The following is a 17,324-nucleotide window of genomic DNA, read 5'->3' as shown; positions in this document are numbered from 1 at the left end:
TTGTTTGAAAAACAACCTCTTTTGATTACTTTTGAAAACGCTTTTGATCAAAAAATTGGACCTGTCTATTCACCTAATGGACCAATGCTTGAATTTGAAATCACCGGTGACCGTAATAATTTTGTTGACCTGCAAAAAATTTATTTGGAAATACGATGCAAAGTAACGCAATCAAATGGAGCTGATCTGCGATACGACAACACTGATCCTACTGTGTCTGATTCACCGTTCCTCGTAAACAACTCCCTGTATTCCCTTTTCTCTGACTGTACCCTCTCTGCTAATGGACTCAAAATCTCAAATGCCAATAGTAATTTTGCGCATAAAAGCTTTATTGGAACAGTATTTTCTAACAGCAAAGGAGCCAAGGACTCATGGCTTAAGTGTCAGGGATATCGTTTTGAAAACAATCCCGCTGCAATAGATGCAGCTGATTTCACATCTCAACGAGAACTGGTCCGTGAATCGAGGGAAATTTGGTTCTATGGACCCGCTGGAGTTGATTTTTTCACATGTGACAAGCATTTGTTGAGCGGTGTTACCCTCAGACTTTCCTACAGACGTTCTCATGAAGACTTTTTCATTATATCGGAAGATGCTGCCAAGCATTACAAGCTGCAAATACTCGAAGCGAACCTATATGTTAGAAAAATGACTGTGACTGACCATGTGCTCTCTGCCATTGAATCAACTTTGCTCAAAACTCCTGCGAACTACCCATATCAAGAAGAAATTACAAAAACATTTCTTGCAACAGCTGGTCAGCGCAGCTGGCAACATGAAGATATTTTTGCTCGTGAACCGGTGAGACAAATTATCATAGCATTGAACACAAATAATGCATTTCTAGGAACAAACCGAACGAATCCTTTTCATTATCAAAAATTTGGATTGGAGCAAGTTACTTTGAGACGAAATGGTTTACCAATAGCAAGTACACCAATCAGTACACAAGATCATAAACGTCTCTTCTTCAACACACTATCAGCGCTGGGTTTGTTGCACTGCGGGCTGGGAATCACTCTGGATAACTACCAACAGCACTTTGTTATGTGTTTTGATCTCACTAGCACACAGCAGGCAGCTCATGACTTCTTGCATCCAGAACTTACTAACTGCTCAGTTTCACTCGATCTTCAATTCTCAAACGCTTTGACAGCAAACCTGGAAATTTTTGTTTGGGGTATACGCTCATCCAATGTATTTATTACCTCCGACCGCAAAGTTACAAAGAACGTCCTTCCCATTTCGACAGTCTGAAAATGGATGAAACCCAGTTGCAGGACCTCATTCAGAATTGTAAACATCTGAAATATAAGTTTTTTGGAGTATTTGCAGCCGACAATTTTCCACCTCTCATCCCAAACAATATCTTTATGATTGTGAACACTTCAAAATCAGATTCTCCGGGGACACATTGGATTGTGATATGCAACAGAAGAAATGTTTTATACTTCGCTGATCCTCTCGGTCTTCCTCTTTTGCAGTACACCAATCTGTATAAACGATTGAACGAGAATTTTCATCAGGTGACTGAATTGATGACAAACTTTCCCATGCAAGACTCAAACTGTACCATGTGCGGTTCTTTTTGTATTTATATTGCACATTTGATTTTTGATGTGCACTTCTGATTTTGTTTACATAACTGATCATGTTTTGAAACGTTTCCCAACTCACATGCTTACCCATTAACTAACCATTTAATATGGTTGATTTATACATTTTACAATTTAATTTTGAACAATACATTCTTTTAGTAATTGAAATTTTACCCAATTGTTAACTGAATAGCAGTAATTCGAGAAGTTAAGCTTTTTATCAAAGTGAGAAAAAAAGTACAAAATCGATCTATGGGGGGATATCACCATACCAGCAACTGTTGCCTCCTTTCAGTACAATTTCCGGACGGGTTTCGAAACGCCGCCTTTCGGCTGAGAGTCGAGCGCCATGCGTTTTCCTCTACTCGGACCCCAAGAAATTTTGTTCCACTTCAATTTTATAGTAACAAGTTAGGTACAAGTCTTAGAAATGATTGCAGCAAAATTAATGGGCACTTTTGGCTTTCATCAGTGTTCTCGTTTTTCAAGATCTTTAGACACTTCAACCTTTTAGCTCTTTCAATCTTTCTATAAAATCAAAGCTTTTGTCATAGCTTTCAGACGTTTATTTTTCAGTCTCCTGTAGACGACACGGAAAATGGAAATGTCGAAATTTTCAAGCCAATTTCATTATTTTAGAGTTTTCAGTGTTTCGTAATTTTTCCTTATTTTTTAGCTTCATTTGGCTTAAAGTAATTTTTCATTCTTATTTTGGTCAAATTGGTTATTAATTTTTGCCTAAATAGAGGTGGCGGCCGCCGCACTTGACGAATTTTCCTTTCTTCGAGATTCAGCAATAAAACATGCATTTTTGAAGGAAATCGGTCACCGCAGGCAACAGTTAAGCTACGCTGCCAAAATCTTGTGCTTTCCTATATACCATATAGTTTGGTCGCATATAATAGGTATATAACGCCATTTTACATGTAAACAAATCAATACCCCCAAACTTTAGAAGGGAAAACATGCACCGACCAAAACCTAATTCCATTCCCGTTTCCACAACGTTCAGTGGGAATACTCAATAATATACCGAAGTTTTACATGAGGACTATTAGGTATAAAACTATACATGGTGACAATTAGGATTATTACATAGTGACCATTAGGTATAAAATTATACATGGTGGCAATTAGGATTATTACATGGTGACCATTGCTGATCATTTAATACATGGTGACCATTATGATTTATACCTAATGGTCATCCATGTATGACAACCCCCCCCCCCCCGATCCTAACGCACTATATGCATACTACTGCTAGCTAATTCGATTTCATCAAAAATTTGTATAACGTTTATTCTGAAATAACCAAACAGGTCTCTCCAGCTTCCAGCTGGGCCCCTATTGTCTAGGGAAACACCTATGGACTTGAAAAGTTCCCTCATGAAAACTTTTTACCAAAGCGTTACCAATGAATGCATAAGCTTCTCTTTCACTTTTTTTGCGTAGGAAGGGCGCTATCGACTTGAGAAACCTGAAATTTTAAAACAATTTTAAAATAATCAATATTAAAATAATCAAACAGGTCTCTCCAGCTTTCAGCTAGGCCCCTAGTTCTTCTGAGTGAAATAACGGACAAGTCTTTGAAGAAGCTAAGTCGCATGGCGATAGAGTTCTCAATTGGCCAGGACAAAGTTGGGGACGAAATTATGGCAATACGCGTTTCCTTGTCACGGAAACGAAGCTTAGAGTCGTTGTTCAAGTCCAGTGAGTTGATGCCATATCAAACCGTCTACGCTTTGGTATATTCTTCTTTGTTAATTTTTTCTCACAACATGGTTGTTGAAGCTGGTTTTTCTGTCATGAAAACGCAAGAGTCTGTATATCAATCTCAGATGAGTACAGAAACTTACGACGCTCTCCGTGTTATTCGCGACAACTTCGACCGGGAAAGCTACGAATCATTCGACCCTATTCAGTGGATATCTGACAGTCCCTCGAGGTCTACAAGCGGCCGAATGCGAAAAAAACTAGTGAAGAACTTTCCTAGTGACATCCAGGAGGCAGAAAAGAAGCTCAAAGGGCTGTTGGAGAAGAAGCGCAACTTGCAGCAAGTGGTTGATAAACCTGCGCATGCCTTTATAAACGCATTAACGAGGAAGTAAATCTTTTTGCCTCCCAAACTGTGTTCAAAATTGAGCTTACGTAAGGTCGCTAAAACGTCACTATTAGTACTTTTCTATGGGGTCGCTACTTTTTTTTTCATAAGAGTGGTCACCCTGGGCTGAGAACTGATTGCACGTTGTTGGCGGCTTCTTGAGTGTCGGCTTAGGAGAGTGTCGTAAGGTCGTCGGCGAAGACGTCGACGATAGTGCTCGGATTTGTGCGAAAGGTGTCCTTGTGCGAGCTCCTTGGGCTAGGCCTCTTTGGGCGCTCTTGAGCGGTGGACGGACCTCTCGGCTGTGATAGCTGTGTAGTTGATAACTTTCGGCGCCCGGTCTTGTTTTTGAGCTTTGTCTCTTGTAGGACTTTCGGGGCTGAGTTCGCTCAACAACTTGTAGAGGACGGTCCGTTTCCCCCTCCAACCATCCACTTTGATTTGGAGGATGCACTCATTCTTGATGTTATCTTCTTTCTTCTTCTGCTGAGCCGGGGTACAGCCGCAGTTCCATCTTCAGGTTGACCAGCTGCGTATTTCCGCTACGCTCATGTTCAGGCAGCGTCGGTGGAACCAGCTCATGCAGTCACCGCACTTGATTGAGTAGTCCTTGTTGATGACGTTCTTGGTGCAGTGGGGGAACTTGAAGGGGACTGGGGTTACTTTCGACGTCTCCAGAGAGAAGAAGGCATTGCTGGGTTTCGTTTGTTCTTCTGTTCACGGGGAAGGCTGGGTGTCTCAAGTCCGCGGTGCTACTTGGGGAAACCCCCATATACTCTGCAGAGTACCCTGGTTGATCTGGATCTTGGAGGGAGGTCGGAACTTCCACACATCTGAGGCAGACGCCAGAGACAGTTGAGATACGGCTCGAGTGAATTCATTCATCTGATCAGAATTGTTTAGTTTTTGTATTCCTATTTCAGATCACCCAACTGCTAAAGGAATCTAAGTTTAGTTACAGTTAACTTCTCGATGCGAAAAGAGCTCTGCATCAAAATTGTATTGAATCAATCAATCGGAAAGCCTCAGATTACATCATGACCAGCTATGTGTTTTGGTTGATTCACTCAAAGAAAAACCATTAGTTATAGCTTTATGCGAGACATGGCTAACTGACAATGATTTTTTGGATTTTTTTCAGTTGGATGGGTATCAAAAAGGGATTTTTAAAAATAGGGAAAAAGGGGTGGCGGTGTTGCTTTTTTTTTGTCAGAACGGGAGTTAAATTTATTCTTCAGGATTTAAAATCTAATTTGGAGTATCTTACCATAACTATTTGGAACAAATTAACTTATTTTAACATATGCACGGTCTATAGATCACCTAATCAAACATATTCAACATTTCTAGAAAATCTGGATTATCTATTAAATGAACTTCGACTATTAAAAGGAAATCCAGTTATTGTGGGAGATTTTAATTTTTATATTCTTGCCAAGGATGAAAAACCAGAAGTGTTAAGTTATAAAACGCTCTTAAAGTCTTTTGATTTGGATTTTTGTTTGAGTGAACCAACCAGATTTACTGAAAATAGTGCAACATGCATTGACCACTTTATAACTGAAGATTTTTATCCGGTGACAGTTATCATACCACAATTAGTGATCACTATGCATTGTTGGGTGAATTGCCGTTTTCGGTTGAAATGCCTGGCAAAATTGTTATTTATACCAGAAATTTTAAAAAACTGAAGCTTGATGACAACCTACTTAAGTTATTATTTCTTCTACACGTCGAATTGGAAAAGTTGAGTGATAAGGAATCAGTAAATACAAAAGTCCACGGTTTAACGTTATCAATGATTAAAGTTTTTGGTAAGTTTTGTCCTTTGAAACCAATTGATTTTACAAAACAATTGAAAAAATCTTGGATTTTCAACAATGTGAAACAAATATGCAAAAAACGAGACGCTGCTCACAAGAAAATGGTAACACTTTCGAACGATGAAACAAAAGCGAAATTCAAAAAATTGAGAAATGAGGCGAAAAAGCTGATTATGACGGAGAAAAGAAAGTTTTATGACAATCAACTTGGAAGTTGTAATGATTCCAAAAAAATGTTTCAAGTTTTCAATAAATTTTGTGGAAAAAAGAAATCCAATTCGTGCAAATTAGAGGTGAATGACATGAATAAATTTTTTGCTACCATTGGACCCACACTTTCAAAAAACTTTGTGGAGTTGAAATACAACGATAAAATTTCACGAAACTCTGATACTTTTGTTTTCTTTCCCACTGATTTTGATGAAATCTCGAAGGTTATTAAGAACCTGAAAAACAAAAACTCGACTGGTCATGATGGTTTGAGTAATGTAATGATTAAACTTTGTGCACCAGTCATTATAAAGCTCTTGGTTGTTTGTTTTAATGAAATGTTCGACTCGGAGTCTTTTCCTGACGATTGTAAAATAGCGAAAGTGATTGCCCTGTTCAAAAGTGGAAGTGAAATTGATTTTGCTAATTACCGACCCATCAGCCTTCTATCAACTATAAGCAAAATTTTTGAAAAACTAATTTATAGAAGAATGGTCAAATTTTTACAGAAGTATAAAATTCTTTGCCCTGAACAGTTTGCACTTTTTCTAGATTTTAAGAAAGCATTCGACACTGTCGATCACGATATCTTAATCATTAAATTAGAGAAATATGGGTTCCGTGGTAAATTTTTAAATTTGTTGAAAAATTATTTAATTAACAGAGTACAATTTGTAAGTGATGGTATCATAAATTCTTCATTTGAAAAAATAACTTGTGGAGTTCCCCAAGGTTCGATTTTAGGTCCTTTATTGTTCTTGATTTATATCAATGATATTTCAAATGTAACAAAGACATCCGAGATAAGCCTTTTTGCCGATGACACTATTGTTGGTTCTGGTAAAACGAGAGCGTTTTTGAAAGAATTCAGAACAGATACTCAGAGCCTAAATGACTGGTGTAATATCAACAAGTTATCAATTAATACAGACAAGAGTAAACTGATGGGTTTTGGTAAAGCTATGCCTGATGCCTCAATTTCCATTGCTGGTGAAAACATGGAAAATAAAGAAAGTTTCAAATATTTGGGTATTGAAATTGACAAAAAATTGAATTTTAATATGCAGACTGTAAAAGTTTGCACGAAAATTTCCAAATTTAATGGTGTTTTATATCGAGGAAGATCTTGTTTCTCTAAACAGGCATTAATTAAGTTTTACCTTGCATACGTGATTCCACTAATTTCTTATGGCTTATTAGCTTATGGATGTACATCGAAATCAAACCTTGATAAAATTTTCTTGGCACAGAAAAAAAATCATAAGAACCATTTTCTTCCTTCGAAAGTATGATCATGTGTCGGAGTATTTTTCAAAATTCCAACTTCAGAGTGTACATGAAATTTTTATCAGCCAATTGTTTTCCGAGACAATTTTTCAGTTCCTTGGAAAATCGCCTTTAAAGTTTTTGAATCTTGATTATGTAAAAACGCGTCGTAGTACCCGGTCGAATAGTTTAGGTTGTATACCCTTACCTTTGAGAAAATCAAAGTTAGCACAAAATTCGGTTTCGTACAAAATTGTGAAATGCTATAATTTCCTAATGTCAAATAACCTATTGCCTCTTAACCTTAACGAGTTTACTGACAAACAGAAGAAAGACTTTTACAAAAAATTTAAAGTGTACTTAAATGACAATCGATTACTTGTTGACATGTTTATAGGGTAAATTTCGTGTACCCTCATATTTTAACTCGGTTTTGCTTTCACTTATTTATCTAGGTTTCCCTTAGGTTACTGCTAGTTGGGCTGTACTGCCCGTACAGTAACCTTGATGCAGTATTTAAGTACACATATGTGATCTTTATACTGTCTCTAAATTCAAATTCAAGAATTCAAAATTCAAGGTGTCATAAAATCAGTTAAAAAGCCTCAACAATAAGATCGAATCAATCTGTTCTATTTTTTAAATCGTTTATCGTATCGATTATACTTATAGGATAGTTATTTATATCGTCAAATTATCAATTATATGAGTTTGATTTTCTTTCCAGGTCAACGCAGATGATCCCAGCAGCTCAAACAATGTTTCGGTTGAAGCCACAGATTCCAGCCCTCCACAGGAAGTATCAGACAAAGATAGCTTAGGCACAAGTAACAGTGGCGAGGACGAACATGTGAACAACAATTAGGTCAAGCAAAAATGCACCAAGTTATAGGCAATACTCGTAACTAATTATTGTACAACAAAATTATCGCAATAAAAATGTTGCTATACACTACAGAAACAAAGTCAAATCCATCTGTCCTGTTATTTTTTAAAGAGCCATCACCAAAAACCCTTTCTAAATTTCTATCTTTTATGCCTTATTTAATCTTTTGTTTGCGTAATCAAAAATGTTTTCCACGTTTGACGTTGAACTCTCCATTTTTGTTTAAAAAAATAAAATTTAGTTTTCAAGCTTATCAGAATTGTGCAATTTTTTAATGTAGAATTGATAGATTTGATCAATTGGAATAATTTAAGTGTCAATGAACCTATTGAAGAAAGACACTTATATAAGTAGTCTTCATTTTTCTCTGCTTTTAAAGGAAAAAGTCTTGAAAGTCGTTTAACTTGAATTTTTGGAGTTTCAATTTTGATTTATTTTTGCTCTCCATTTGCGAAAGTAAAAATGGCGCAAACAAAAAATATGCAAGACTTCTAGTTTCAAAAATGGACTTAATTTTCTGAAATCCCAGCGGAAAAAAATACAATTGGCCTTATTTTCTCTAATTGGGTTAAAGAGTGTCAATCATAAAAGCTTCTTGAAATTTGCTGCGCTTTAAGTTGATGTATTTTTTTTCTACAACTCGAAAACAAGTTTCTCAGCAAAAGCTTAAATTTTTCTGACTCCGTGGCTTCATTGACACTTTTCCAACTGGCAGTTGGCTATGTTTTACTGTTGCAATGTGTTTGATTACCTTCAGCATTTTTCCCGAACTAGAGAGGACTTTTAAAGCCTAGGTTAGGTGTTCATTTAGCCCAGAAAAACAGGTCTGAGACAGCAGTTTAAATAGCGTTAATATTTATTTGTTGATCAGTGGACGAACTTATATAAACTATTTTTGTATTTTGTGTTTGTTTCCCTGGTGCTCAATTAATCTCTTCTATAAAAAAAAATGTAAAATATATTTATAAAAATTAGGGGATTAATATTAATAGTTTGTATCAAATCTTAAATGTACAACACCTTTACTTGCTTGAGAGTTTAGTTTCTCCTTGTCTTTTTGATCTCACTGTTAAGAAAATCGTATGCAACTTATATTGACCATATGAGCAATATTTGGTCATCAGTATTAATTGCAGCAAGAACTACTGGCAATTTTTATACGTCCGATTAAATAACCCTTAAAAGACGGTTTTCTGTTATTTTTTCAGAAATATACTTGAATTTACTGCTTTTCAAGTATTGATCTTGTCAGCAGGGGCAGATCTCGAATTTTCTCGTGGGGGGCAACTAAACAAATTGCGTTTTTTTGACGCGCTGCCCCTTCAAAATTAGTTTGTTGGCGCCTTTAGAAAAATTTTAGGTTTGGTCGGCCTAAAGTGAATGTTATAAAATGATACGAAAAGGGGGCAGGGATCCTTTGGTTGGCAATGGGCTCGCGTTCCTGAAGGGGCGTCCGCCCCAGCTCCCACCTTTCACTAAATCCGCCCCTGCTTTTCAGCAGTGCACATGTGAAACGTAAAAACAGAGACTACGTGATTTAATTTTGGTTCAAAATTTTGAATTTCAAATGAGAAGAACGATGGTGAAGTGCCAACGATTGTCCGTGTTCGTTGCATTCGGTTAAGGCTGCAATTCTCAGCCCTGAAAGAAATGAACATTTTGGTTTGAAGCTATTGAACAGCGGTTCTCCGTTAAGAGCTGAAAAACTTATACGTTTTCCTTTCCTTTAGGGTAAACCGTATTAATCAACTAATAAAAATACGGAAGATGGTTTTCAAATTTGTTTGTACCAGCTGGGTGCAATGTTATTTTTCAATGTATCTAGCATCTTTCAAGCGACAAACCGGTTGGACACAAGAATTGGCATGCACGGCTCTCAGATGTCCACTTTCATGACCAGAGTTGGAACCGGGCCTGAATTTGAGGACCGGCCCGGTTGCTTCAGGCCCGGGCCGGTTGGAGAACAAAAAATTCAAGCCGGGACCATTTTTAATGAAAAAAAGGATTTCGAATCAAACAGTAAATTGAAATTCAAGTGTGAATTAAAAAAATATAAATTAAATAAGTCCATTGTCTGCAGTCGATCCTAATAGTTCGATTTGGCTGACTTTTGGCGCAGAAAGGAGGGCACACTTGGCTGTCCTGATTTTCCCAGCCCTGCTGAGGTCACGCTCGCTCTGGGCGCTTGTAGCTTGAACAGGTAGGACGCTCCTCCTTTCCAGAAATAGGAGGGGTCCGGGCTGATAGCCAATAATTACTGAAAAAAGATCATAATAGTAGGAAATTCTTTAAAAAGGTTTTCAAATTAATCCTATTTCATCACTTAATGAGAAAATTTTCGGCTTTAAGTCCCTAATTTTACGATTCGGCTTGAAGACCCGTCGGCTTGATGTCCGGCGCCCCGTACGTATGGGTCTAGGACAACAAGCCGACGGGACTTCAAGCCGAAAAAATAAAAAGACGGTTTATACGATTTTTAATTACGAAAATTACTGCAAATATTAGAAACACCTTCCCAATAGTTTTTCAAAGACGAAGTTCTATCTAAGTATGAGTTTTTAAGGCGGGAAATTTTCTCATTGAGGTCTCGATACTTCTTTTTTTGAATATTAAATGCCTCTCCTCGAGAAATACGTCGTATATCGAGTCGCGAATATTGCTCTTGTTCTCCAAGTTTTTGAACAACCGTCCAAAAAACCGGATTTTTTGTCCCCACAGATGCGTTCCAGTCACGATTCCAGCTCTCACATTTGTTGGTTGTCCTCAGATTTAAGGGCCGATCAAACACATTCCATAAAGTTAAAGGAATTCGGCCAAAAATCCAAAAATTCCACATGTAAGCAAAAATTTGTCCGATTTCTGGGTATCGCGAAAAAATCGGGTCTTCTTCGATTTCGGCCTCAAAACCTCCGAGAGCGGCTTCAATTTCATATTCAGGCAAAAACGCTAGACTGAAAAGTTTTTGCGCAATTTTTTTCAGGTTTTCGTCTTGATAGCCTTTTTGAAGACCAAAATCTTGAAATTTTCGAAATATGCATTGGGAAAAGTGGAACCAGCATCCCCAATGAGTAGATACTACGATAATTTTCTTGGCAGCTGCAATTCTTGGCAGCTGCAAAAATTCTAGGCCTTCAGTTGTCGCAAAAATTACGAGACCAATTTCTTGATGTAGAATAAACTCTTTACCTTGTTTCGTTTTTTGCCATGCACCTTCAATTTTCACATCTTCTAAAGTTTTCGGAGATTCTGGTAAAATTTCGGCTCTTTTTCGGCTCATGCTTTTTCTGATTTTCTCGTATTTTGGGGGCAAAAAATCTTCAGAAGTCCCCTGAATCGCTTCGTCATAGGATTTCTTCAAACTTCTACTGACATTTTGCTCAACGCTCTGAATCACTGTTTTTCGAAAATTTTCTTGCTGAATTTTTTCGTCTGGGGGGAGGTGATTGTGTTCTCCAGGTTTTTTGAAACCAATTTTGAGTCTCCTGTCATTGTAACACGCGATGGACAATTGATTTCAGAACATTTGAAGTAAATAAAGTTTTCATTAGTTTTATTTCTTCGAAACATAAATCCGTTTATAATTAAATTTTGACCTTTTTTGTTTTTGGCTTCGATAAAAGAAAAGTCCATATTGAGTCAGGAAATAATAAATAAAATTGTTTTAAAACATGTGGTATTTATTCTGAAAAGCTCAACCGGAACGAAAGTTTTCGTTTCCGCGACCTTTCTAAGTTCATTCTAAATTTACATGCAAATTTTCGGCTTCCTGACCCTAATTTTTCTCTTCGGCTTGAAATCCCGTCGGCTTGTTGTCCGGCACCCAGTTTGATTACCATTCCACGTATCATTGCACAATAACAACATGAAGACAGTTTTCAAAGTAGCAATTCAAATGTGGGGGAAAGTGGAAATGAGCACAAACTATATTTTACGAACATTTTTTTTTCTTCATACTTTTTTACATCGTAACACAACGAAATTAGACTTAATAACACTATAAAATGGAACATAATGTAAGGGGGAAATTGGTAAGAGTCGAAACATCCATTCTGACCTGGCGTTACAGTAAGATTCCGCATCAAAAACGGAATCCATCAGTTTTTCGGAGATGTGGTAGCAAGTGACGTTGATCAAGTGGTACTGATATGGACAGTAAGTCCCCTCCATATTCACAAATTCATAGTTACAGAGGAACGTTACTGAGAAAATAAATATATATTTCAGCATTTTGATGCACCAATCGCGGATGTGAAATATTGGCTGTTTTGTATTCGTAAAGTTTCGAAAGAAACTATTAATGAGATATCTGGTAAGATTGCAAACAAAAACGCGGTATTTTTTTTGAGATTTTGTTGATGACTCTAGACACAAAGAATTATACGAGTCACATGTATTCTGCAGCAATTTTAGATCTTATTCTACCCCGCTCTTTGGCTCTTTTTCCTTCCCCCCCCCCCCCCCCCACCTCACTCAAACATGAATTTTATGATCTAACGAGTGGTTTTACAAGGTGAATTAAGAAGACCAAATATGTTTGTCATGGCCTAATTAGTCTACATGCCAATTTTCTTGACAATCGGACAAAGTGAACAGTAACTTCAAATATAATAATTTGCAGGTGGGGGGAAAAGGAAAAAGAGCCCGCTCTTTCCCCGCTTCTAAACATCAATGTCCACTTTAAGAGATTATACTGATTATACGATGCTTTAGATGAAGAAACTAAATTTGCCAAGGGACAATCAACTGCCGTCTCTTTTTCCTTTTCCCCCACCTACGAATTCTTACAAGTAATTTTTTGTTCTAATTGACCGAATGTTACAAAAACTGGCATGCGGGCTAATAAAGCTATGACAAACATAATTTGGGGCTCTTTTTCCTCCCCCCCCACCTCACACGACCTTCAATATATTAGTGTAACGAGTGGTTTTACGAGGTTGAGTATGAAGACCAAATATGTTTTTCGTGGCCTTATCAGTCTGTATGTAAATTTTCATAGCAATCGGACAATGTAATCAACAAATTTACTTGTAAAAATTTGCAGGTGGGGGGGGGAAAGGAAAAAGAGCCTATTTTGGTTTTCATACATACCTTATAAAACCCCTCGGCTCTTTTTTCCTTTTCCCCCCAAGCATCGATCGATTTCATGGTGTAACGAGTGGATTTACAAGGTTGAGTATGAGGACCAAAGATGTTTGTCCCAGTTTTTTTGACCAAATGCAACTCCAAATCGAAAATGGAAATGGGTCAATTTGTTTTATCAAGAGAACTTAGGGAATAATACGATCCCAAAAAACTTTCAATTTAGCTAGTTTTTTGACCCGCCACCTAGATCTGAACGTATCGCCGAACCGGAAAGCAAAATCGATTATCGAAATCGACAAAAGATCCAAAGGACCAAGCAGAAAATAGAAAAATTGACGAAGCCAACGCTGACAGACGAAAAAAATTACTGAAAAAGAATATAGTGTGTGTTACCGTGAAGCCGACCAACGTGTAAAGTCCTGTTTACTCTTTTCGCTCGGTCCAAAAAGATAAAAAAAACTCCTTATGACAAACTTGTTTGCAGATATTTCAAAAATTTTGTGCCGAATAAGAGAAATTTTTCAAGAAGTAAAATTGTTATGGAACGAATATACCTCTACAATGCCGTAGAGACATAGCAAAAATGCTTTCAACCTTTTGGAATGCATGCACTTCTACAACTCCTTTCCACAGACACACACAAATCCACGTCAAAAAAGTTTTATCAATATTTACACAATATTTTGTAGTAAAAAAAACTTCGGGACATCAACATTTTGCAGAAACTATTATATGAACCTGGAGAAAAATTTCCAGAAGAAAAAGAAGATCCAGAAACTATCGAGTACACACAACATGGCATTCAAAGGTACTTCAATTCCAAACCTCGAAAAAGTTCGTAGTGTCCTGATCTATATTCAACAAAAGGTGGGAGACGAAATTAAATGTTTAATCAAGGAATAGCAAAACTAAAAAAAGTGCCAGAGTCTATCTTGCTGCAGTCGTTGTTATCAGCGCAAAAAAGTATGGAGCTGTTAGATTAACAATGGACGCTGATTGAATGAATGCCCCAACAATAAAATCAATACAAAATCCTCAACCTATTAAAACGAGAGGAAGTATCAGTTCAAACTATGAAAAAAACAACAACCAATGCCTTGTTTTCTTAAAATTGTTTTTAACATACTCCAGTTTAGTAAATTAGTCAGACTTTGAAGCAATTAGTATATCAGGCCTTTTATTTTGTAAAACAAATTTTGGCGGCTTGCCCGAATAGTTCAATGAGGGTCATAAAGCTATAAGCAATACCCTGCATGAGAACCCAGGAAATACTTGTTTTCACACAAAGAACTACATGTATAACAGCAAAAAACGGCCGTACACTTTTGAATTATGGAAAAGGGTAGTTTTTATCTACGCAAAGAAAATTTCTCACGCAATCTATTCAAAAACAATTTTTCAGCTACACGTATCACTGGGTTACAATTTCATAGACCAAAATTTTCCATTCTTTGATATTTTTATAACAAGCATTTTTTCCGAACTCTGGAATCAAATTTACTTTTTTTCATTGGTCTCTTTTTTTACCATAAATGTATGAAAAGAGCGTGCTAAGCTTTTTTTATACTATGAAATTGTATGATAAGCATTTTTCCTATACTATGAAATTGTATGATAAGCATTTTTAAAAAACTTTGAAATTGTATGACAAGCTTTTTTTCGATACTATGAAATTGTGTGAAAAGCATTTTTTCCATTCTATGAATTTGGATGATAAGCATTTTTTCCATACTATGAAATTGTATGATGGGCATTTTTTCATGGAAAGCTTTTTGAATTGTTGAAACATGGCAAGTAGATTAAATGAATTGAGCACAGCATAAATTATAAACAAGAAAAATGCCTTCAACCGTGTTTTATATTTCAACGTTCCTAAACATCATTTGGAGGCTTAACTTTTATGAAAAAGCCAATAATTACTGAAAAAAGATCATAATAGTAGGAAATTCTTTAAAAAGGTTTTCAAATTAATCCTATTTCATCACTTAATGAGAAAATTTTCGGCTTTAAGTCCCTAATTTTACGATTCGGCTTGAAGACCCGTCGGCTTGATGTCCGGCGCCCCGTATGATGGACTCAAAAAGATGAAAAAGAAGTGCTAAAGGTGTAAATGACAGTCTTAACAGGTGTGAAGTGGAGGTTCAAAAGGTGTGAATTGAAGTGTGAAAGATGTGAACAGAAGTGTGAAAGGTGTGAAATTTTATGAAAGTCGGGACCGGCGCGGTTGCTGATTCAAAAATTGAGGCCCGAGCTCGGCCTGGCCTGTAAAAAGCCCGGGCCCGGCTCCAACTCTAATCATGACATGTTAAATTTACATAACCTGCCTTGTTTTCACTCTTTGAAATCAGGAGTGGGTTTAGAGGAAGGGGGACGAACCCACAACCCACTCACCTCAACCATCTTCACCGCCCAACGAGCTCCCTTTGGTATTTTTTAACCCAAAACCGATCATTTTGAGATTTTTTATTCAATCAAAAATTACGCAACAAGTACCGGAGCAACTGCTCATGAAAATATATCAAAGTGAGGAGCCTCTGTTGTAGCTCAACAAACTTTAGGAAGGGTATAATTTGGGTATAGTCTAAAAATTTGAGCGAAACAATCTAAAATGTCAATCACATGTTAATTAAAGTGGTATCACATTGATGACTTAAGCACATGAGCTGCCAAGGAGATTGTCGCGAAATAGTTCAGAAATTAATAAAGCATTTTACACCGCCAAACCAGATTTTTCTGTAGCTGGCATGATTTCAGAATCAGTCTTGAGCTGTTATAAAAAGGATCGTTAAAAAGAAAGCGGAGCTGCTCATGTGACAACTTCATATTAATCTGTACTATTGAGCGAGCTAAAAAAGACTTGAGGGCTGAAAAAAAGCAAAGCGATAATTATGCACTTTGCATATTTGCCAGCAATTTCGCTAAACCAGTACCCATGCAAGGCACGGATACTTCGAAGAAATCGTGAAGTTACCATTACCTTAACACCTATTGAGCATATTTGACAAAAATCTTCACAAATTGAAAACGAAGTAAAAAAAAAATACTTTTCAGACGACTTTTTCATATTAGTTTTCTCTGTAACTGTCTGTGATCGAATACCTAACTAAAAGCTAAACAAATACTTACTAATTTTGGCAGAGCAGTGTCGTGTAATCGGGAAACAGGTTTTTTTTTGCCACACAACCTTTTAAATCTTATTTGCTTTTCTTACTTGCTGTATCACTGAACCTTAACAACTTCTAGGCGTTTCACCACTTGGCCTAAAGGTAATGTGGTCGCCATTGCATCCTAGGATCTGCGGTTCGAGCAGCGGCCGGACCTTGTTTTTTTTCAATGTATGATATTCAAAAACTTTTTCCGCTGAAATTGTCGAGATTTGCTTGACTGCTCAAGTTCACTTTCGGTCTGCTTATCTTTTTCGGACTTATTTGGTTCCCTTTCTATCGTGTCTGCTAGCTTAAAATGCTATTTTTACGTATTATTGCAACTGTTGCGAAGGCTTTTCTCCGCCTCTGTGTTCAATTTTCTATGATCGGATCGCTCTATGCTCCTTGCACAGCAGCAACTTTTATAAAAATCATAATTATATTTGAGCTTAATTTGCTTTGCTTTGGCTCAATTATGATCTGCTCATCTTAATGTATATCATTTGGACGTTCAGATAAATAAATTTTTGATGGCCTGCTTGCTTGTTAATTTTGGTTTATTAATGACCTAGATGCAAGTATGCAGGTAGTTTTAAAACGACGAGTAGACTTGGTTTCTTGTTGATCAATTACTTCATTAAGTATTTTGTCGAATTTTATTCTTTGATAGTTTTTAAAAGAATATAGAAGTTTATAAGAAGTATCAAATGCCTAATTGCGGAAGTCTCCGAGGGAGAATTTTGATTTACGCATTTGGACTTAACAAAAACGTACGGGCACCTAGCATCAGATAACCAGGCATGCCAACTGCGTAATTTTTGCTATGAAAGTAGAGCGGTCAACGAACGTATAGATTTTCAACTGGACTTCACAGAGGCGATATGCTCAGCAAACTCAACGAGGCATGGACTCATCAATTGGATCTACAACTTTATTATGTTATTACGGCGAAATATTCCTTGCCTCCAAAAGATCATCTATTGCACACAAGGTCATACTTACTTTTTAAAGTTGAAAACCCGAAAACTAAACACGGTACAATGGCGAAGAAATATAAACATTCCTTAAGTTACCTGGATGTTAATTCACTTTGTATATCATAGATTTCAGCCTTACTGAGAGAAGAAGATATACTTCTAAAATCTTTGGTACAAGTCTTAGACGACTAGAAGGATCCATATCCGACGAAATTCGGCGGTTACTTTT

The 17,324-nt window shown here is 36.8% G+C and overlaps 2 protein-coding genes across 2 annotated transcripts in view; one reads left to right on the top strand and one right to left on the bottom strand.

Moving 5' to 3' along the window:
• LOC134843532 (phospholipid-transporting ATPase ABCA1-like) overlaps nt 1-8,236 on the top strand; it is a 67,814-nt gene extending 59,578 nt beyond the window's left edge. Inside the window, exon 10 of the mRNA XM_063859638.1 lies at nt 7,732-8,236. Within this exon, the coding sequence (XP_063715708.1) occupies nt 7,732-7,869 (138 nt within the window). The 3' untranslated portion in view covers nt 7,870-8,236. The remainder of the gene's footprint in view (nt 1-7,731) is intronic.
• Nucleotides 1-17,324, bottom strand: part of LOC134844416 (UBX domain-containing protein 1-like) — a 583,758-nt gene that overhangs the window by 400,783 nt on the left and 165,651 nt on the right. The window lies entirely within an intron of this gene.

The sequence above is a fragment of the Symsagittifera roscoffensis genome, chromosome 4 (assembly GCF_963678635.1).
Source record: "Symsagittifera roscoffensis chromosome 4, txSymRosc1.1, whole genome shotgun sequence".
NCBI classification, from domain to species: Eukaryota; Metazoa; Xenacoelomorpha; order Acoela; family Convolutidae; genus Symsagittifera; species Symsagittifera roscoffensis.
The sequence above is the reverse complement of the archived record's forward strand: the minus strand, read 5'-3'. Positions and strand labels throughout refer to the sequence as shown.